This window comes from Bidens hawaiensis, unplaced genomic scaffold (assembly GCF_021521415.1).
Source record: "Bidens hawaiensis isolate Kalapana, Puna unplaced genomic scaffold, B.hawaiensis_p1.1 tig00001236_1, whole genome shotgun sequence".
Lineage (NCBI taxonomy): Eukaryota > Viridiplantae > Streptophyta > Magnoliopsida > Asterales > Asteraceae > Bidens > Bidens hawaiensis.
Window position 1 is genome coordinate 2,330,019 of NW_027491070.1, and position 23,985 is coordinate 2,354,003.

At 34.2% G+C, this 23,985-nt stretch overlaps 2 protein-coding genes across 3 annotated transcripts; one reads left to right on the forward strand and one right to left on the reverse strand.

Moving 5' to 3' along the window:
- The first annotated feature begins 748 nt into the window (after positions 1-748).
- LOC143567572 (equilibrative nucleotide transporter 8-like) lies at positions 749-3,049 on the forward strand. Its single transcript, XM_077053966.1, has 2 exons — positions 749-1,511; positions 2,324-3,049. The coding sequence occupies exons 1-2, from the start codon at positions 1,025-1,027 to the stop codon at positions 3,016-3,018; spliced, it is 1,182 nt and encodes a 393-aa protein (XP_076910081.1). The 5' UTR covers positions 749-1,024; the 3' UTR covers positions 3,019-3,049.
- Positions 3,050-8,764: 5,715 nt separating this feature from the next.
- LOC143568994 (EIN3-binding F-box protein 2-like) lies at positions 8,765-12,035 on the reverse strand. 2 transcript variants are annotated; one of them, XM_077055014.1, is made up of 2 exons: positions 11,722-12,035; positions 8,765-11,128 (listed from the first exon to the last, which is right to left on the reverse strand). In XM_077055014.1, exons 1-2 carry the CDS (start codon positions 11,744-11,746, stop codon positions 9,297-9,299), a joined length of 1,857 nt encoding a protein of 618 aa, XP_076911129.1. In that variant the 5' UTR covers positions 11,747-12,035; the 3' UTR covers positions 8,765-9,296. The 2 variants fall into 2 exon arrangements, with proteins under 2 accessions (XP_076911129.1, XP_076911123.1); XM_077055008.1 differs by having other exon boundaries at positions 8,765-11,131; positions 11,722-12,032.
- Between the last annotated feature and the right edge of the window lie 11,950 nt (positions 12,036-23,985).

A 23,985-nucleotide genomic window follows, 5' to 3' on the forward strand; every position in this document is an offset into this window, starting at 1 on the left:
TTAACATGATTGAAAAGGATTAAAACATCAAAGAAAGCCATATGTGTTACAATAGTAGCATAACATTTTATAAACCATAAAGAAAAAAAAAAAAACGAGTAAACTGCGGTTTTCATCCCTGTGGTTTGTCCAAATCTGCGGTTTTAGTCCAATAGTTTTACATTTGCGATCTTCGTCCATGTGGTTTCATTTTACTTGCAATTAAACCCGAATTCACTAACTCCGTTAAGTCTGGTCGTTAAACCCATCAGTGTGACGCGAGGGACAGTTTTGTCCTTTTTCTCCCAAAATAAACATCAGTCCTAATTCACAGGTCCCCTAACGTGAGGGGTTGAGTAGTATTTGGGGAGGAAAAGGACAAAATTGCCCCTCACGTGAGGGGCGCTGATGAGTTTAATGACCAAACTTAACGGGGTTAGTGAATTCGGGTTTAATTGCAAGTAAAATGAAACCACATGGACAAAAATCGTAAACTTTAACTATTAGACTAAAACCGCAAATTTAAACAAATCACAGGGACGAAAACTGCAGTATACTCTAAAAAAAACCACAAACCATTTCTTGCCATCCATTTACACCCCCCCCCACCCCCCCCCACCCCCCACACACACACACATGGACATATTTGTTTTCATGTATTATAAAGTAACAACATTTGGGTTTAAAACCTAGTCTATGTCAATCAAGCAATTAGAATAAATATGTACTCCAAAGGAAAAAAAATAAAATAATTGTAACATTATACACACATAGAAAAATAAATTTCTTTGCTTTTATTGTTCTTTTAAGACATTGATGGATTATGCTTCACAAAGTAAAAGACAACCATCATATGAAAAAAAATGATATATTTGATATTTTACATTCACATCAATCTTGAATCAAAGGCAGGTTTCCAGTCATCCAGTGATCCATAACAAAAGATTTGAAAAGAATCAAACTTTTAAAAATTCGCACCAAAATATCTTAACCCGTCGGCCTTATATAAACACACTATCTAAAGCACAAAACTTTTAATGTGAAAATGGAGAGTTTGAAGAGCGAGTCGAGTGACATTATACAAAAAGACACATTCAAAATAGCTTATGTTATGCATTTCTTACTTGGTGCAGGAAACTTACTTCCATGGAATGCTTTAATCACTGCCATTGATTATTTTGGTGATGTTTATCCGGATAAACACGTGGAGAAAGTGTTTTCAGTAGCGTATATGAGTTCGACACTATTAATATTAATTCTTATGATAAAGTGGAGTAGTTTGAGCAGATTAGTGAGCTTTCAAGTGAGGATGAACATTGGTTTTACAATGTTTGTTGTGTCTTTAATGGTTAGTCCAACGCTTGATTGGGTTAGTTGGAACGAGAAGTCCACGTCAGCGTTTTATGTAGTGGTTGCATCGGTCGTGATTTGTGGTTTGGCTGATGGGTTGATTGGCGGCAGCCTTGTTGGGTCCGCAGGAAAATTGCCAAAAGAATACATGCAGGCTGTTTTCGCTGGAACTGCTTCATCAGGTATGCACGGGTCGGGTTAAAATGGATAGTTTTATACGGGTTGAGCCTGACCCGAGAACATTTTTTGTTCATATTTATGAATGATAAAAAAAATTAGGAAAACTGTATTCATTAGAGAAATTAACATATCTGACATGTTTTCTTGATAGCAAAGCTTGAAACTTTAACCGTTGGCCCGTGGCAGATAAAACATTAAGACACAACACAAAAATCAAACGGAACCATTTTTAGGCAAACGGGTAGAAATTTAACATGTTTGACCCGTTTTCATTTCAGCAAAGTTTGAAACTTTACTCGTTGACCCGTTGCACATAAAACAAACCGGCCCATTTTTAGGCAAACGTTTAGTAATTAACATAATTGACCCGTTTCATTTTAGTGATGTTTGAAACTTTACCAGTTGACCCGTTGCAGATAAAACAATAAACCACAACACAAAAAATAAAGTGACCCATTAATAGACAAACAGGTAGAAAATAACGTATTTGACCCGTTTTCATTTTAACAAATGAGAAACTTTACTCATGTTGACCCGTTGCAAATATATCAAATCGACCCATTTTTAGGCAAACTGGTAGAAATTAACATATTTGACCCGTTTTCATTTCAGCAAAGTTCGAAACTTTACCCGTTGCAAATAAAACAAAATCGACCCATTTTAGGAAAATGGGTAGATCTTAACACATTTGGCCCGTTTTAATTTTAACAAAGTCTAAAACTTTATCCGTTGGCCCGTTGCAAATAAAACAGATCGGCCCATTTTTATGCAAACAAGTAGAAATAGCTAATAATTAAAACCACAAACTTTTCAGGAATCTTGGTCTCATTCTTGCGGATTATAACGAAAGCCTCACTCCCGCATGATCCACAAGGGCTCAAGAAAAGCGCACACTTATACTTCCTAGTCAGCACGGTTATCTTGCTGCTCTGCATGGTTTGTTGTACCTTGTTATACAAGTTACCAGTTATGGAACAACATTATAAGTCACAAAAAAATAATAGTTTGACATCAAGGGAAAAATTTTGGGATGTAGCAAGAATGATTCAATGGCCTGCTTTAGGAATATTCGTAATATATACCGTAACCTTATCGATATTTCCAGGCTTTTTAGCGGAAAATATAAAATCAAATGTGTTAAAAGACTGGTACCCGATAATGTTAATTACCACATATAATATCGCGGATTTTGGAGGGAAATCTTTTACTGCTATTTATGTTTTAAAGAGTATTGCTAAGGCTACATGGGCTTGTTTGGGTAGGTTGTTGTTATATCCGCTATTTACCGCCTGTTTGCATGGACCTATATGGCTTAGAAATGAGGTGTTTGTGGTGTTTTTGACTGTTGTATTGGGGTTTACGAATGGTTATCTGACGAGTGTTATTATGATTTTGGCGCCTAAATCGGTTCCACCTTCGGAAGCAGAAATGGCTGCGGTTGTCATGGCTTTGTGTTTGGGATTAGGGTTGGTTTCGGGGTCGGTTCTTGGTTGGTTTTGGATCATTTGAAGATGTTAGTTAATGATTCTAATGTAGTTTATCCTTTGTGTTATTCTTATATTATACAAGAATATCATTTAATTTTATAACATTATATGTTACTACCAATTAACATAATAGTGCATAATGATAAATGGCAATGAAGTTAAGTCAAAATACATGAGATATTTTCAAGAACTTGTGGGGTCAGAGCACTATACCGTTACACGCTACGTGCGAGTGTGCAATGTCTCACATCAAGCTAACTAGATATTTCTTTCAGTATGCAAAACAACAACAAAACAACAGATGAATAATACATATTAAGTTATTGATATGAATAATACATTTGAGCAGCTGTACTTCAATACAAAAAGGCAATGGTCCTATTTAAAAGCCTAATAAATAACATAGTGAGTGTTACTTGCAATTCAAGCTGCATCATTCACATTTTATTACTATTTGTAACATGATAATTACAAAATCATACATCAATAGAAATATATCTATTAAACACTTTATGTAACAAGTCACAACATCACATGGCTTGTTAAAAGAGCAAAAAAAAGCAAACAAAAACAAACAAAAGTAGGTTAGCAAGTTACTGTATAATAATATCTGTGTCAATATACAAAAGAGTATTCATCATCTTTAAGAAGCTGCAGCAATCGGAGGTAATTGTGCGGTTTCGTTTAAGAAACTTGGTGTTAATACATTCATATCAACTTCATCTTCTTCCTCATCTTCATCATCCGCATCCCAGAGAAACCGAGCATAAGACGCCATAACATAGCATCATCATCACACAAACAAATTTAAATATCATTTAACTTTAACGCTAATTTTTTTTAAAAGTTAATTATACCAGTCATCTGGCGAAGCCTGAACAGCTTGATTAAAATAGTTTTGTGCACGAGGGGCGTCCTTTTGTGTCTCCCAAATCAAATCAGCATACATTGACAACACGTTTCCATCGTGAGGGTTTGCTAGTATCGCTCGGCTGCAGTACTCTTCAGCCTTAACGAAATCACCTTTAACCTATCCAAAACAACAATATCAATGTTGAAATCATTAAACCAATCCGTGAATCTTGATGTTTTTATTCAAATAGATATTACGGCTGTAAACGAGCTGAGTCAAGCCGAGCTGAGCTGATGAGCAGCTCGAGCCAGAAGAGCAAGTTGCAAACTTTTATTTGTTGGAAAATATTACTATACATAAAAATGATATACTCGGACCGACTGAGCCGCCTCGTTTGCAGACCGACCGAGACAGCTCATTAACAAAACCAAGCCGGCCCGTTTGCAGACCGACCATGCCGGCCCGTTTGCAGACCAAACGAGCTGGCTCGTTTGCAGACCGACTGAGTCAGCCCGTTTACAGACCGACTGATCCGCTCGTTTGCAGGCCGATTGATCCGGCCCGTTTTCAAACCAACCGTGGCGGCTCGTTAACAAAACCGTGCTATTATTCTAACAAACACTATGTACCTCTTTCAAGTACTTGGCATAATTACCAGGAACCATTGCATTCCCAGGGTTCGCTTCAATCATACTCCGATAATACAAATCCGTACTATCATTCTCATAACCATTCCAATTCCCGTTCCCATTCCCATCACCACCGGAGATCTTCCCTCCACCGCCTCCACCAGTACCATCCACCGTAACTCCGATTCCCGAACTCGAAAACAACAAACCCTCACAATCACAATCACTCTCCTCTCCTTCAACATCCTCTTCAACCGCAATCGAAGCGAGTAACGAATTGGTGGTTTTGTTACCTTTAACAATCGAATTAACATTACCGATCAAATCAGCCTCCGATGAAGCTCGGATGAGCTTCCTCGGTGGATCGGTTATCGAACTCATCGAAATTGTGTGTGATTTGGGGGTACGGCGGGCGAGTAACGGGTCGAACGGTGATGATTCGGTGTGGATTTCGTGGCAGAGCCACGAATTGAGTGCGGGATTCGATGAACTACGAAGTAGCATGATCAAAACCCTAATTGTGGGTTCTAAGATTGGGGGTTTGAAGTAAAAGAAATGGGGGTTTGAGATTTATATATATATAATAGACAGAATTACAAATTTTGTCCTTTAAAATAAGACGAACGAATTACGGTTCGTGTCTTTTTCTAAGTTTCCTTGCAGGCGGTGTACTTTAAACTTTTTTTTCCTACAAGTTTTGTCCTTTACGCTAACTGTGTTAGAAAAAGTCAGTTAAATGCCCTCACGTTAGACGCATGTGAGGGGGCATTTTTGTCTTTTCATCTACCCTGCAAATTTATAACTCCTTCCCCTCATTTCTCTCTTCTTTCTCTCTCTATGCCACCACCATCACCACACCACCACCATCACCACACCATCACCATACCACAACCACTCCGACCACCATACCATGACCCACTCCGGCCACCATACCATGACCTACCAGCACGTTGTCTCAGATTGTTTCTGGGTATTCTTCATAACCATCTAAATTATCAAAGCCCTAAGTTAATTTCAAGAATTAGCATATAAGTAGGGGGTATTTGATTTAGTTTTGTTTCTGTTGTTAAGGTTTAGAAATGGGTCAGGGTATGGTGGCCGGAGTGGGTCATGGTATGGTGGTCGGAGTGGTTGTGGTATGGTGATGGTGTGGTGATGGTGGTGGTGTGGTGATGGTGGTGGCGTAGAGAGAGAAAGAATAGATAAATGAGGGGAAGGAGTTATAAATTTGCAGGGTAGACGAAAAGACAAAAATGCCCTCACATGCGTCTCACGTGAGGGCATTTAACTGACTTTTTCTAACCCAGTTAGCGTAAAGGACAAAACTTGTAGGAAAAAAAAGTTTAAAGTATACCGCCTGCAAGGAAACTTAGAAAAGGACACGAACCGTAATTCGTCTTATTTTAAAGGACAAAATTTGTAATTCTGTCTATAAAATAAGGATAATAATAATAAAAGGCGGGAGTGATTAATCTTGACCGTTGGTCTGGTTGTTGTGATCATATCTGTATTTTAAATTTAACTAATAATTATATGATGGTATCTTTTGTGTATTATTATACTATTATTATATTAAATAATAGCCTGAGGTCGATAAGGTTGAAGCTCGGCTAGTTTTGTTTTTTTTTTTCTTTAAATTTAAGTTCGAGTTTGGATCATGAGTCTATTTTTTTTAGGTTTGGGTTTGACTAATTTATTATTTGTTAATTAGTTTTGTATACATTTTTAGTTGTTTTTATATATTTTGAGAAAACCTGAAACAAGTCTAAGTTCGGATGAAGCTCGTGTTGTACCTTAAACGAGCCAAAACTCGGCGGCTCGTGAGCTTTTTTCTTCAAGTTCGACTAATTTATTATTTAATATATAAGTTGTATACGTTTTTAATTATTCTACATATTTTGAGAAAAAAACATTAAACGAGCATAAGCTCGGTTCAAGCTTGTGTAGTACCTTAAACGGGCCAAACCACGGCTCGAGCTCGGTTGTGTAGGAGGGAAACTTTTACATAGAAGTCCAAAATATGTAAAAATTTAAAAATACATAACGCTTGTTGAAATTCCAAGGGCCTAAGTGAGCTTCCCATACAAGGGTCAGGCCTGGGCTTGATAATTAAACAAGCTATGTTTGTAACTTGGGCTCAAAATGACTCGGTTCATTTCAAGTTTTTTTCGATCCAATCTTAAGTAGCTCTCAAACAGCTTGGTTTGTTTTCACCCTTACCTATAGTGGCTTGGGATTTAGGCGTACCATTAATGTTAGACATGGCGTTATTAATATGACCTAGATCATTAATGTGTTGAACAACACAACTTAGAGACGTATTAGTGTAACGAGTTTAGAATCCCATGTTTTTAAATTTCTGTATATTGATAAGATCAAATTTTATATTTATATTCTTAACGACACAAAATTTGAATTCGAAATGGTTGTCATTTTGATTCGAACAATGAACGCCCCTAATCTGACACATTTATTTTTGTTTAAATACTATGTTAAATATCTGAGTCTGATATATAAACTAATTTGTGATGGCAAAATTTAAAAATATTTAAAAAGATTCCAAAACTTTGAGATCAATGTGATTGACATAGGGAAAAATCTGCAGGTTGTGTGGAGGAAACTATATGGTTTAGATTTTTTATTTTCTTTTTAAACGGCATATATATTTTATAAATAGCATGTGAATTACGACATATATGTTTTAGACGGCATGTGAATTATGAGCCTCATCAAAGCATCTTCATATCTTTACAAATGGGTGGGGTATGGGTAGAGGATCAAAATCAGCTCATTCATGATTCATCTATCGTAATTCGTATAGAAGATTGGTTAGCCAAAGGGTTACCGTTGATCCAAAAATCTATCGTATAGAAGAAAACGTTTCGAGATGATGTTATGTAGCTTTTAGGTTTCCAAACTTTCGTTTTAAAAAATACAAAAACATGGCATGTCGTAAAGTGTTTCTCTTGAAAATAAATCATTTATTATATTACTAACATAGTTAGTATAATCGTACATATCTTGACTCTTACAAGCTATTTAATATTCATGCTTAATTGCTTATAATGTATTTATTATTAAATACTTTACAATCCAATATTGGGCCTAGTTTTATTGTATGTTTGAATCTATGTTTCTCAGTCCATTAAAATAAACCAAGCTGGATTTTCTTAATTAAGCTTAAGTATTCGGATCGGCCCATGTGTTGGCCTTTAGAGTAATGTTCTTTAACCAGGCCCAGTCTAAATATATAAAAGGTTTAATAATAATAATAATAATAATAATAATAATAAATTGTCTAGAAAAATATTAGAAAGTTTATAAATTCTAAAACGATTGACTTTTTTACTGTATTGTATAATTTTTTTAACTTCTTTTTCTATTAACTGCAAAATTCTACATTTATATTGTTGGTGCAAGGATTTGAACCCACAACTTTACATTCATAAAGGAGACACCATACCACTAAACATAGTGGTGTTCATCAAATTGGATAACATATTATTTGGTTTATTCGGTCCAGATTGTTGGGATTTGAAATTTTTAACACCTTATCCGAAATCCTATCTGAATTAGGGGTGCTCCTGTCTGATCTGAATTGATTTCGGATGGATCTGGATCGGATTATGATCATCCGAAATAATCCCAATGGACCGAAATAAACTATATAATTTTCAAATATCTAAATAATCCGAACTATTCGAATTTTTTGAATCTCTATCCGAATAAGAATTTCGATCGAAATTATTCTGGTATCGGTTTCAATTCAAATTTATGTTTTTATTTTCGGATTTCCTAAACACCAAACCAATTGGTCAAGCAATTAAACACCTTCTAGGCATAATACTTTTAGAAATATCTATAACAGTAACATTCTAAAGTAGGTGCAAATATGTGATATAGGAATATGACAACAAACCATGCTCAGACCAGATACAATGTCAAAATCTTTATGGCATTTTAATACCATTATTAATTGGCCTGTTGATATGATTAGGTAAATATAGGTCCCCACCAATTGAGTCCATGTCCATTGAACCTTCATTATTTTTATGTAAATAAATAATAAATAAATAGCCATATGGGCAAGCATATAACATTATGATATTATCTTTTACGAAAAATAATCACATTTGTCCAAAGGTATGATTTGATAGATTGTGCCATAAGAACATATAATATTATGCATTACAACTAGTAAAAACACAAAATGTTAAAGGAGTACATTAAACATATATCTTCATTATAATATCACTAAAAAAGGTACAATTTAAGGTAGCAAGAAGATCAACCTGGGAAAACAGGACTCTAAAATCCCATCAAAAAACATGGACCATGGTTCATAAAAAAAACCACAAAGTGTTGTTAAATGACACCAGACAAACATATCTGTTGCCATTTACCATAGCCCAAAAACCAGGTGCACCCTCATTCACCCTCAAACTGCACAACAAAACTAGACTCTTACAACCGACTCGAACCATAAGACCCCGTCCAACCCCCCCCCCCCCCCCAACCGACCCCTAACCACTAAACTAAGCTAGACTCTAAAGAAAAGTAACATACACTCTTGACAGGGCACATCTCACCAATCACCATAGCCTCAGTTGAAACCGTCTTGTTTTCTTGAAGAAAAACAAGGGTAAAAGAGTCGCAAAACGGTCAAGAAACAACCTTTTGTGACTAGAAAACCAACTGACTGGCTAAAGATCCAAAACAAAACAACCCCGTCACACGAACCCGATACTTCCATATTTATTCTTGATTGACCGCGCTGCGAGGGGGGGGGGGTGCAGTAGTAGTAATAGTTGTTGTAGTTTAATAAAGGATATCACACCTCCAAAGATTCTCAATAAGTGAATCTACTAAACTACTGTTGATAAGATTACATTGTTGGACGTTTAATCCAACTAGAGTTTGCCCGATTTGCTTGAAAAAAGGCGCGCTTTTGCTGGAAATCTTGGAACAACCCGAGACTGAAAGAACCTGTAAGCCCATCTGAACACCTTCAGACAAACAATGTAACCCGTTATCCGATATGCAGCATTTTGAAACATCAAGATCTGTGAGCAGCAAGCAGTAGTCTGCAACTGAAACCAAACTTTCATCGGTGATCCTCCTGCAGCCTTCGAGATTCAATACTTTTAGGCTTCCACCATGATTCTTTGCAAGATCTACCACCACTTTGTCGGTTAAGTTCAAGCAATTGCTTAGGTTGACTTTGACTAATCCAGCCTGGCAGTTTTCAAGAATCGAGAATAGACCCGAATCGGTTATCCCACAAAGCCTGCTTAGTTCAAGATTTTGTAGCTCGGAGCAAAACTTTCCAAAAGCTGCCAAATTTGCGTTTCCAAATCCGATACAGTCTCTAATAGTTAAAGATCGAAGCGATCCACATTGAGTAAACTCGGGTGTTTCTTGTGGGTAATCTTTGACTCCCATACATTTGACTATTGTCAAAGACTTCAACTTTGACTTTAAAGATCCCAAGAACCCTTGTTGACTGACCCGATTGCATTCTTCCAAGTGTAAACATTCTAAAGATTCAGCAGCTTCGGTAAACGAAACCAATCCTTTATCGGACACAAAGCAACACTTTTTGATCAAGATTTGTTTCAAGAAACCGCACCCTTTACCGATTGCTTCAAGGCTAAGATCCGTGATCCCGTAACACGAAACTACGGTTAAGGATGTTAATGATTGAAGACCTTTTGCACTACCCATTGCCCAAAACCCTTTTTGACTAGCAGTTTGAAGACCGATAAGGGCAAGATTGGTAATTGACTTCCCGTAGTGCCCGATCACTGCCAGTGAGAAGTCGGTTATGTTTAAAGATTGAAACTTTACTTTCTTTAAAACCGAAGAAAGTGACGACAAGAGTGTAGCAACTCCTTGGTCACCAACATTCGGGCAGTCTTTGATGGTAATCGATTCAAGATTCGGGCAGCATCGGGCAACGGCTTGAAGACTCTCGTTTCCAATGTTTTTACACGAGTCGATTGTTAAAGAAGACAAATTCGGGCAGTTTTGAGCGATTGCGGAAACACCCTTGTTGGAAATTGAAGGGCAATGGGAAAGATCAAGTTTTTCCAACAAATGGCATTCTTTCGAGATCTCGATTAAAGATTCGTCTCCGATTGAAGGAACATTCCATAAAGATAGAACCTTTAGTGACGGGCAGCCATGTGCGATCGCTGTGAACCCAATCTTGGTAACCTTGTTACTTCCCCTGACCGAAAGCTTGCCCAAACCACCACGGGCAGATGTACCAACAGCAACCGATTGAAGTCTGCGATCAGTTGCTTTATTTCCTTCCAAACATCTAGTAAGGAACCCATCGTTTTCTTGAACCATCTCAACGTCATTAGACGGTTCATGAACCATCTCTGAGGTCCTAACATTACTCAGGATCGTGAGCCAACGGTTTGAGACACACGCGGATGCACTTCGCGCTTGACCACCGGGCACACGCCTTAAGATTTCATAAAGAAGCTCATCTGGAAGGACTTCAATTGATGGTTTCTTTTCTTCTTCAAGAAAAAGAGAGTATGAATCACTGATTCTTTGACGCTTGCAAGGTGACCCGTAAATGGATAGAAAACGGGTCGAATCTTTTGAGCATAGTGATCCACCTGTGTGATAATCATCATCTCCTGTAAATTGTATAAATAAAAATATTAAACACAGCTTTTGCTTGATTCCTATTAGATATAGAATTGTATACATATATATATGTTTTCCTACAATATTAATCTTTCAATAAAAATAACTCTTTTATGTGATATTTCTTTTTAAGATCCAATTAAACATACAAAACTTTAGCATATTACATTAGTTCCTATTCAAAAACCACAAAATTTAAAATCTTTAAAGGTACCATGGAAATCAAGAAACCCTAGTGATCAAACCAAATATGCCTAAATAATAATACTTGTAAACTGGTTTTCTAAAAAAATTAAACTTTTTATAAAATAACTCTAATTTAAGGCTCTAAAATCATATCTAAACCCTAAGTATGATGTTTTTCTTGCAAATTCTATTCATAATCCCCAAATTTTCAAGCTTTTTATCATCAACAAACTATAAGTACCATGGCAATCAAGAAACCCTAGTGATCAAACCAAATATGCTATCACATTAAAAAAAAACCCACAAATCAAAACCACCTAAATTAACAAACCCATCAAGAACTCAAACAAAAGCAAAGATTTTTAATAAATACAAAGCAAACTCATTTACTCACCTCTGTAATTAACCAAAGCAGGCATCTTTGTAACAGCTAGCAAGAACCCACAGAAAAGGTCAAATCTTCAACCAAAAAACACACAAAATATTGTTCAAGATTTGGGTGCATTCACAAATAATAATAAACCCTCAACAAACAAGTAGCAAGGCAAAAAGAAAGAGTGGTTGTTGGTATGAGTTTGAAATTTGAATGTGATGATATTGGTGTTTGTTGAGTTTATGAGTTTATATATGCAAAAGGGGATGTATGTAAATCATGGTGATGTGTTAGATACATTATAACCACCTCCCCCTAAACAGTCATACTGATGCATACATTCATTGAATCTTTATAATATAAATTATTTTTTTATTATTATATCAAAAGTTCAAAACTAATGTCCTTTTATTTTGGTACGCGTTGTTGACCTGAAATATGTTCATGTTCAACATCTAATTAAGGTCATTTAATGATAATAATAATACATAATACATAAAGGTGCAAGTTTTGTATACATACTATAGTAGACTACAGTAGGTTTAATCTAATGTAAACGAACGAAGAATGTTAACGATGATGAAAAAATAAACGTTAGAATGAATATTACGTTAGAGTTGAGATGGATTGAAAATGTTTAAACGTGTCTTTTTTCTTGTAACATGTGAGTCTTGCGTTTTGTTACTTTGTATGGTTGCTTCAAGACCTTTCGTCGACGTCTTTTAAGCACATATAGGGACAACTGGACAAGTGATTTTTATAGGGTTTATCTAGTAGCTCGTCGATGACTTGTTAATGACGTTCCCTTGGTTTCCAAATACGATGAATATATCACTTTGTCTGCTAGAGGAATATATGATATTATTAATGATTAAATATGTTATTCCTTGTCAGGCGTTTTAAGTGTGGCTCGACGAGCTTTTTATAAAACTGTTCTCATGTCAGAGAAACTCGTGCCTGACATGCGTTTCATGCGCTCTCGAGGAGTTGCTAGGATTTCACGATTAAATCTTCAGATTCAGTATGTTATTTTCATTTCTTTCTAGAAACTAAATATAAAACAATACGAAAATAAATCGCGCAAATTTACTTTATGTATATGTAAAATTTTATACAGTGTTCTAAAAAGCGTGATACTTGACACTAAATTGTTGTGAGAAATAAATTCTAAATTATCTAGTTCTATATATAACACTAAGTTATTATGAGAAATAAATTCTAAATTATTTAATTCTATTTTTAATATATACCATTTTAATCCAAAAGATTTGATATGTTTATCTATAAACGGTAAATATCATAAGAGTGTGTACTATTGTCTATAGAATGTATTTGGATCCAATATTATGTACTAGGTTATTGACCCATGTATAACACGGGTGGAAATATGAAATCGTCAACTAAAGACATTTTTAAAATGACAAAAGTTTATTTTATATGTTTATTATGAGAAGTATTTGATATAATTGCAATTTATATTCGTATGTAAATAAAGCACTTAAAAACATAAGTTACTAATAAAGAATATTCATAGTATATTGTTTAGAAACATAATTTAAAACTTTAAAAGTTACAAATTCATAAATTGTCAAAATTTAGTGTGATTTATTTAGAAATAAAACATTTATACCGATAAACTATAAAGAAACCCTTAAAAAATTGGAAAAAATTGTGATAAATTTGGAATTTGATAAACAAACTGATAACATAAATAACAACATAAGCAAATGAATTACCTGCATATGTTACTTTCTTGTAGGAATGAGATCGGTACCGTACCGATACCGACCGGTCCCGGTCCCAATAATTGCGAATTCTTGGTACTGGTATCGAAGTATTCGGTTCGGTACCGGTACGGGACCGGACGGTACCGGGATTGAAGGTAAAAATTCGGGAAATACTGGTCCCGTCCCGTACCGGTACCAAAACTTAAAACTCTGGTACTTATTTGGTACCGACGGTACCAAACCGGTACCGATTTTGCTCATCCTACTTGCTTGTATACCTGAGTAGCATTGGCATATTCACACTAAGGATACTCAAATGTAACTAATTAAAGTAAGCACATTCTTTAAGCATTATCCAATCGTAAACGATATCAATCACAAATTTATAAAGAAAAATGATAATAGCAAACAATCACATATAACATTGACAAATTAACTTACTGTTACAATTACAATTTACAAAGTATACAAAAACTATAAATCTCTACATGTCTTATTTGTAACTTTACCATCCGTATTTAATAACACTAACTTTACCCCGTCTCTGCTCTTGCACAACATCAGAATATAATTCACAATGGTTGCAAGTTAACACGAAAAGAAGCCATCCTAGAAACTTTCAAGGATAGGAACCGGTATCAATTAGGCATCTGCAGTGGTTTTAAAGTAGTCGGAATTAAGACCTGTTAAGAGATTCATTAAATTACATTGGTGGCATGTATCAAAGAAAGTACCATATTGTCTTTTTGACCAGCCAACCATTTTTACAAACTGAGCCCAACCAATTTGCACACTGATATGATTTTACAAACAGCTGGACTAAATTTGCGGCCTGCATAGTGACCAACTTTCCCCTAAAGTCGAAAAATGAACAATGAAAAGAGGCATTAAATTACATTAGTGGCATGTATCAAAGAATATACCATAGGGTTACATATTGTGAAAGAAAAGGATTAAAGATACGGATGTTAATAATGGTCGATGGAATTCATATTTTTATTTTTTTTGAATTATTTTATTACAAAGAAATTACAAGAAGTGCATGTTATTTTTGGAAAGGATAGGAATTGACCAATAAAAAAGAGATATGTGGAGGCAAACTAATTTATTTTAATAATACAGTAGGATTCACATGTTCACACCCACTCCTTAATAAATGCATGAATGATGAATCATTCATTTTTATTTATAACTTACAAATGATTAAAAAACAGAAACATGAACCAAGTTGAAGAACACCACTTGTAAAAAAATCATAACTTCCCATTCCGTCTCTCTTTTATTCCAACTTGACCTTGTGCTTGCTATCAATTATAACCCACACATAGTATGGCATCTTTTTTTTATATTGCTATTATTATTATTATTATAATTAATTATTAATAATATAATATAGGAAGGTTCCATCAAAAACCACATATAAGTTGAAAAGTACTTAAGGGTGGATTTAAAGTGTTAAAAGTTATAAATGAAAGTCATCAAATATAATTTTTTACAAGTACTACCCCAAACGGTCGGTTACCGTGGAGCCAATGGTCTCTCTGAAAAGAATCTCTCTATCCCTATAGTTAGAGGAAAAGTTGAGATGCATTTCATCCCCCTGAACCCTATCAATAGATTCGCAATATGTGAGATTCGCTGGGTACGGTTGTTGTGGTAAATCTCAAAGGGTTATTGAGTGCTAAATTGATCTCTTTAAATTTCAAAGGTAAGTCGACTATCGAAGGTTTGAATCTTTAAATTATGTTAAATAATACGTTCAAATAATGTATTTGTGTCACATATAGACTATATATAGTTATATGAATGGTTGGCATGTGAAAATAATTACTCACGACATTCACGTGAATAGTTCACAAGTTCTTTGAACCCTGTGTGGTGAATAGTTCATGAATATTTGTTGTTACATGAAAATTTTATGTCCGTGACTATACATATCCACCCTTACGTTTCTATAAAATGCACGTTATTTGTCAAAACAATATTATTGTATAATACTAATACTAATACTAATCTAGAATTTTAAACAACTACACATGGTTTCAAAATCTTCTCAAAACCTAAACAAACATTAATGAGATTTGGGGTGATTTGTTTTTATGTTTACTTTTGCTTGGTTTGAGATTTGATTGAGCATATATACCTCCAAAGATCTTAATTAATTTATTTCAATTATAAAATTTTATAAATAGGTTCTTAAATTAGTTGTTAAAAATACAATCAATCTTTAATATTTTTTATATCATATATAGAACTAAGAAGACATGTATAATCGATACGCATGTATCCAATATCGAGAAAAAACCTACCACGGGAATGGAAGACTGGAAGTAAAACAAATACGTATGTATCTAATAATGAGAAAAAGTATGCTACACAAGCGAAAGTAGACACAACTTTTGGTTTGCCCACTTGAATGACTGTGATTTTATACAAATATAGCATTTATGATTGCTCTAATAATAAACCCGAATATAGGGAAACTTCTTAGACTATACGTAATGGGCAAATAGTTTGGACGGAATGGGGCGAATTGGGACGCGAACACCGCACCCCTGGGCGATTTTGGGGGCGAAATGTGGGGGGCTACAAATATTTGTCGCCTGCAATGTGTTTATGTTTAATATTATTATATATATAGGTGTGTGTGTGTGTGATATATATATATATATACAACACCATTACACCCCAAAAATAAAAACTCATAATTTGCTAACTGGACGTCACATGACGCAAAACACCCCATTTTGTAGCCCCTCCACTACGCATAACCTTATATATTTGTTTACTTTTATTGAGTTTTTATTTTTTAACATGCATGCACATGCAATGAATAATGTTCTATATTATTTTTCATCCATGATCCAACTTAAAAGAATAATAAATAAATAATCGATTAATCGGGTGTCTAAACCAGCAAAGTTTGGACTGTCAACGAGTACGGAAGAATTAGCGTTCATATTGAGAAAAGAACAGCTTAAAAGGTGACAATCATAAACTAGTTTATTAATTTTTTAATCACGAGTTGATTAAAGTCTTTTATTTTTATATTCCAAGATATATAAAAGTACTAGTAGGGTGCATGCAACTTCCCTTTTCTGGAAGGGTTGAATCTAATAAAAACAAATCATGGGAAATGAACACTAACTGTCACAAGGGGTTTGTTGGAATTTAAGGTTTAAGGGTAGATACATTGTCATCTTATCAACTTGATCATCCATAACACAATTTAAATATTTTAGTGTAAGGTAAAGACTTGATATTGGTGTTTAATAAGTATTTATTAATATATATAATATTATGAAAAAATAACTAATAAACTAAATAATATATATATTATTTTATACAAAAAAATATAATTGAAAAAAACATATAAATAGTTACAAATATATATAAATAATAATTAATAAATAGTAATTAAACGAGTCATGCCTGGCCAAGCTCGAGCTCCGTGTAAATTCAAGTCGATCTCGAGCTTAGTTGAACTCGGGCATGTCTTGGCTCGTTTGCACCCCCAACTGATGAGAGAGAAATCAGATATTTATATATATTCAAATTGGGTAATTACAATTTACAAATTAATGTTTTATTTTTTGATAAAGTAAACTATAGTTAGTTACCTTTGTACTATAAACTGCATTTCACAGTGTGTCAAGAGTGTAAAATACTAAAATGTCAAGTCACGATGTATAGTGATGGATTATATATGTTATATGATTTGTAGCATAAAAATTTACTTGGATATAAGATAACATGTAAATTAATTAAAGCTTTATATTTCGTTTACAAGACATCGGTAGTTAAGGAGTCGTATTTGGTAGGACATCTCACATCGATGCACATTGAGACGTCAAATTTGATTTCTCTATTATCGTTCTATATATCAATATGATTAATACTACTAGCGTGAATAATTGGTATTTTGAACATCTAAGAGACTAAAAGTAGTGAATTGGTCTTGTTTACGATAAACATGTTTGAAATTAAAATTTTTCTCACTTATTCATATTAATAACTAAACTAAACTTGATTTTACATCTTTAATTTGCTTACATAATATAGTAATCTTTAATGCTAATTTTGAAAATCAGTATAAGATATTTCATGATAAAAATCCTTAATTATGTAAGAAAAGGGCATCCAATCTTATAAAATAAAAATGTGTAATCTAAACAAAAAGATAAAAAAAATAATTATAATCCTGTCAAATATTTGATCTTAAAGCAATTACTTTCCTGAATTCATGTCTCACATGTCTCCACAAAAGTATCAATGGACCCACAATATTATTTTGTCACCAAAAAAAGTTTGTTAAATATGCATCATATGCATTGATATCAATAAAATTAGGTAGTGTGCCCTTATCAGAACTTTAATATTATGCTTTCAAAATTCTAGGTCAAAAAATCAATTATATTAAAAAGTTGTTGGTGAAAATACCATTGTCTTATATGTTTTGTCACCTTTTAAAATAACTGAAAGTTACTATTCCATATGCATTTATACACAAGTGTCAAAACTTACCTAACAAAGTAACAACTAACAAGTATATATGAATAAAAATGTTACAAATACAAATTTAACAATTAAAGTTTAATAAAGAATGGGGGACATGCTCCAAACATTGTATTAGATAACATAATGTCATAATGTAACTTCAAGTGTGTGTTGATTTGATGGGACTAGAACAATACCATGTGCATGTATGTGCATATAATTAATCAAGTAATCGTGCACGAAAAGCATAAATCATAATGGAAATAACACATCATAACAACCAAGTATAACAAGAAGCCATAATGCAATTAGTTGTAGTGTACATGTAAGTAAGATGGTATGCGCTTAACGGGTTTCGGGTTACGCGGGTTACGTGGTGTCGGGCGTGCTTTTTCCCCACCCCACTATGTGTAACTGATATTAAACATGCGTAACCAGCACCGGAATGCGCGCAAATGATGTTAAACACGCGTAACAAACTCTTCACACGTAACCAACATTATATACGTGTAAGCAACTCCGCTTGTGTAACCGGCATTTAAACATGCTTAATCGGTGCCCAAAACCAGAAGCAAAGCTGAGATCAGGGTCGGCTCCGATAAAGCAAAAAAAAAAAAATCGGGCCAAAGGCAAAAAAAATTTGGGCCTTAAGTAAAAGGAATATTTTGTTGGGTTTAAACGATTTAATTTTAAACTGCTTACTTGGTTATGATTTGAGTTGTGTAAAAAACTTTTGTATAAATATAAATTTAAAAATGTCTAAAATAAGAGTAGAAGCCACAAACTCTTGGTTAGATGTTATACCGTTTTGCCACTAGACCAAACTAGTGATTATATAATTGTGTTGAAAAACTTATTATAATTTTTTCATAAATATACATATAATTTTATGTTTGTTTAAATTCGGGTCTAGCGGTATGTCGGACCTGTGGCCGTCGACTACCCTCCCACCCCTTATGGCTAGCTCTGGCAGAGATGCAAAGTAATTTCATAAAAAAACATTTTTAAACCAACTCGTTTTGACTTGAAACTCGTTACAACACGAAACAAAATAAGTTCATATCGCGATGGATGGATTTTTCAGAACTTACAATTTTTCAGAATATACAATTTTGGTCCCTATACTTTATAAGTTAGTATTTTTAGCTAATTTATTCTAGGGTAAATTACATGGTGTTACATAAAACTAACTATTTACAACTTTTTTTAATTGACTATTTAATCAACTTATCATTTATGTTAAGTTCTGTAACATCCTACTTTCGGTTATTATAATAAAAATAAATTTCGTTATTTCATAGTGGGTCGTTATCGGTTTAGATAAAAAGAATACGAGTTGGGCCAGTGCTGGGTAAATGAATATGGGTTATGGACTTGGGTTAGGAAAGAAAGAAGGAAAGACCATGGGCTTAAGCCATGATCCATAAATATATAAACCCTTAATATCCATTTAATCATCATTCACACATATTCCATACACCACCCAAAACACACACTTAAGATTTCTCTCTAGTTCTTCCTTATCTCTAGCCGAAATCAAGAAGGACACCGAGCACCGATCCGAGGTAACGATAGTTTAATATTGTATGAGCTTAACCCGTTAGATAAAGTTGCGAAACAACGAGCCGACACCGTTAAACCGTTTAAATCACGAGATCCGGGTGGAATCGGGTATAAACCGAACCTATGATGAGCTTAGGGATCACCCTAGCTCAGATCTGGATCGAACGAGGCGAAAAACGGTGAAAAACGAGTTAAAAATCGTTTTTCCGGTGAGTTCGAGTTTTTCTGGCGGCTTTTCGGCAATGACGGCGCCGGAAAAGTAATACGAGGTTAAGGGTATGTCAGGGAATGTTCTGACATTCCCTGACCTAAACCTAGTTCGCTTACGGGAATTTAGCGAATTAAGGGTGATTCGTTAAGTAGATTCGCTGAGGAAAGATAACGAACTAGCCTTAGTTCGTGTCCTGATTCGTTAAGGAAAAGATAACGAATTAACCCCCCCTATTTCGTTATAGCCATTCGTTAAAGGAGATAACGAATTAGAAGGTCCAATTCGTTACTTGAACTGATTCGCTATGTGGACTGGTTCGTACAAGGACGGATTCGTCAGAGGTCCAGTTCGCTAGAGGGTTCAGTTCGTTATAAATGACCAGTTCGCTAAGATAAGTCAATTCGTTAAAGACTTAATAACGAACTAGAAAGTTTAATAAAATGACAGAACAGTCCCTGGACTTAGAAAAGAATGAATTAATTACAATTCACCCCTTGAACTTTTGAGTTAGCAAATTAATTAATGATTCGAAATTATAATGGAAAATGTGTTACGACAGTTAATGGAAATAAAAATTTTCCAAACTGACCTGGCAGCTCGACCTCAGCCAGGGGCTCTGCCCCTTGGACCCTGCTAGGGGCTGCAGCCCCTAGACCCCGCTGCCAGGGGCGCTGCCCCCGGACCCCGTTCGTTGTGGGTTATATAAAGATAGAAATACAACATGAGTAGTAGTAGTAGTTAATTGATACATGTAAATATTATACAGTTAGCCGTGCACAGCTCAAGAAGGGAACAACGATTAACGGAGAGTGTAACAGGATTCAGGTGGGTTTCTAGCCCCATTATGTGTTATGTTTTCTGGGCTGTGTGCATACTCAATATGTTTGTTAATACGCTTATCCTAAGAGATAAGTGTATGCCTTATGTGAATAATGTGAATGTATGAATGATTGCTTGATGGTACGTGAACGATCTTCGGATATTGCACGTACTGTCAGGTTGTAACGCTATGTATAAGGTAAGTATGATACGTATGCTTATGTGTATGAACGTGATAAAGTTAATAAAAGAAGGAAATGATGGTTATATGGTTGTATGGTTACGAAAAGGGTACCGAGCCCTAATAATACTCGAGGTATGATGTATGGTTGTATGGTAACAAAGAGGGAATCGAACCCTACTAATATTCGAGAACTAGGGAACCGAACCCTACTAATATTCGAGGAAGGAGGGTATCGAGCCCTAATAATACTCGAGGAAGGAGGGTATCGAGCCCTAATAATACTTGAGGAATGTAGGGCGTAATGCTCTTTATAACATAAGATATGAAAGCAAGTTAGTACAAAAGAAAGTATGAAAGTATGAAAGTATGATTGAAAGGATATAAGTTTATGTGTATTGTATAATGCATGATTAACTAGAACTCACTCAGCGTAGCTGACTTTTAGTATGCACGCAGGTGAGTAGGATGAGGCAGCTTGCTTGAGGAGACACGTGGCACCGAATAAGAGGCTGACATCGGAAGACTCAAGACGTTTAAGTCTAATGTTTTGTTTATTTTGAAAGACAAGATGTTGCTTTAAGACAAGATGTGTTTTGCTATGAAATGTTTTAGGAAAGCTTTTATATTCCGCGAATGTTTTAATTAACTCTGATATTTAGAACTGTGTTTATGAGTAAATCCAACACGAAAGTAGGGCTACCGGGAACAGGGCCTTACAAGTTCACTATCTTACAAATCTACACAAATATAAACATTGAACTACATGTTTTGGTTTTCAGGTGGATAAGACAACTTCTTATATTTGGAATACAAATGTTAGACATTAGCACACCATTAATCATATATAAATTGACATTTTATATCCTTATATATTGAAGACTTCAAAAGTATAAATTTTTTATTGAGCGAGTTATACTTGCACCAAAAAATGAGGCCGACCTTAAAAATCAGCAAACGTTTGCTATCCATGTTTCTGGGAGTTGAAAAATATTATCATTCTTCAGATGGTATCTATCAGACATAAAATAATACGTAAAAGAAAATATTAGTTTCTTGATGTTTTAAATGACCTCAGAATATAAGGTTGTAAAGTTATAGGTTGGTCCTAATATGACATTCGTCATTTTTTTGAAACACCTAAATTGCTATCAAACGAAAATCTTTCTATGCAAAAAGAACAAGAACATGAAATGATGAAATTGAACTAAACTGCATAAAGAACGAAGTTTCATGTTTTTTCAAAAATTAGGGTTTTCTTGTTCTTGTTCTCTGCTTGATTCTGATAAATATACGTCTGTGTCTTTTTTAAGTGTTTTGATTCTTCTGGTTATAAAAATGTTTTTTTTCCTTCAAAATTTAGGGTTTTCTTGTTCTTTTTCTCTGCTTGATTCTGATAAATATATGTTTGTGTCTTTTTTAAGTGTTTTGATTCTTCTGGTTATAAAAATGTTTTTTTTCTTCAAAATTTAGGGTTTTCTTTATGCAGAGAACAATAACATGGTATTGTTTAAAATACATATATCGTGCTTATGATACCATTTTGAAGTGTTTTTTAGGGTTTTCTTTATGTGAATTTTTGTTTAAAACACATATATCGAGCTTATGATACCATTTTAAGTTTAATAGTGAAAATGGGCTTAACGAGGTGCTAAAAATCGGGCCTTGTGTGGTTAAATTAACAATATATGTTCGTGTTTTTCAACAAATGGAACCAGGCATTTGCCTTGAAAGTTGTAAGAATTGAGCCACCTATAATTTGTTGAAACATTTGTTTTACATTAATCAACGTTATGTTTTGATGATTTTTGAACAACACATTTAATTAAGCCGATAAAGGCTTAATCAAGATTACAATTGATTTTATATTTGTTAATTTCGTAAGTTCAGAAATTGAAATTATTATTAATTCATTATTATTAATTTATTATTATTATTTATTTTTTAATAATTCCAATCGATGTTTTAATTTCATATTCTAATCAATTTGAAGTTGTTTGCCTGAGTTAATTGTTGTTCGACATTTCAATAGAGGTTGGCGTGACGGTGGTACTATTTTGTCGGGTCCACATGATAATGGTTGTTACTTGTCCTTTTCGGCCACATTTTGTCATTTAGTAGATGCGTTTTGGTTCTCTTTTTCTCGCATCAATTTTCTGGATTCCTTTTATAATTTTGTCTTTTCTACCAATTTATTTTCACTTTGTTTGGAATATTCAATTTTATAAAAAACCTCCATTGAAATGTGGAAGAACAATTAACTAGAACATGTGAATAATTTCAAATTGATTAGAATATGGATAAAAACACCGATTGAAATTATTTAGGTAAAAAAAGACTTCAATTTGGGAACATAGTTCAATTCCATAATACACGATTACTTATTGTGAGTGTTCGTTCTGTATGTGACATTGGTTGTTACCAAACTGCAAAAAATGTGACCAAACATGAATTATGATGATTTATTATTATTAAAAAACAATTTCTTTTCCTTATATGCCTTTTGGTTCCGCCCGCCATTATGTTATGAATTGTTAACAGCGCTGGGAGGCGAAGCTCCATCTTCGGGCTCCTGGAATGTTGTATCATTTTAAACACACGGTTCAAAATTTTTTTATCATAACTTACCATAACAACTTGACTAGTTTTGCACAAACATCCTGACCAAAAACCACAGCTTCTACTTTCAAACTTTCCATCTGATGCATGGCAGAACACCCAACAAACATCTTCAACAAATTCATCATCATCCGATTAAAAAATATTTACAGAATCAAGCAGAGAACAAGAACAAGAAAACCCTAATTTTTGAATTAACATAGAATAACCATGTTAATTAATAAAATCAAGTCTAAGAACATCCTAATCAAACAGAGAACAAGAATAAGAAAACCCTAAATTTTGAAAAAAAAAACATTTTTATAACCAGAAGAATCAAAACACTTAAAAAAGACACAAACATATATTTATTAGATTCAAGCAGAGAGCAAGAACAAGAAAATTCTAATTTTTGAAAAAAACATAAAATAACCATGCTAATTAATAAAATCAACAACAAGAGCATCCTAATCAAACAGACACACATACAAAAAGAACAAGAACAATCCATGCTAATTAATAAAATCAAGAATCAAACCGGATTCTCAGTTTCAACTTCAATCTCACGCTATCCTGCGCCTCTTTGTTGGCTGCGTCGCCTTGAAAACCGATTTCCGGCGAACACCTAGAGCTCTCCTGGCTACTATTGTGTTGTGTTTAGGTTTACGGGGAGAGTATATGAAGAGTGA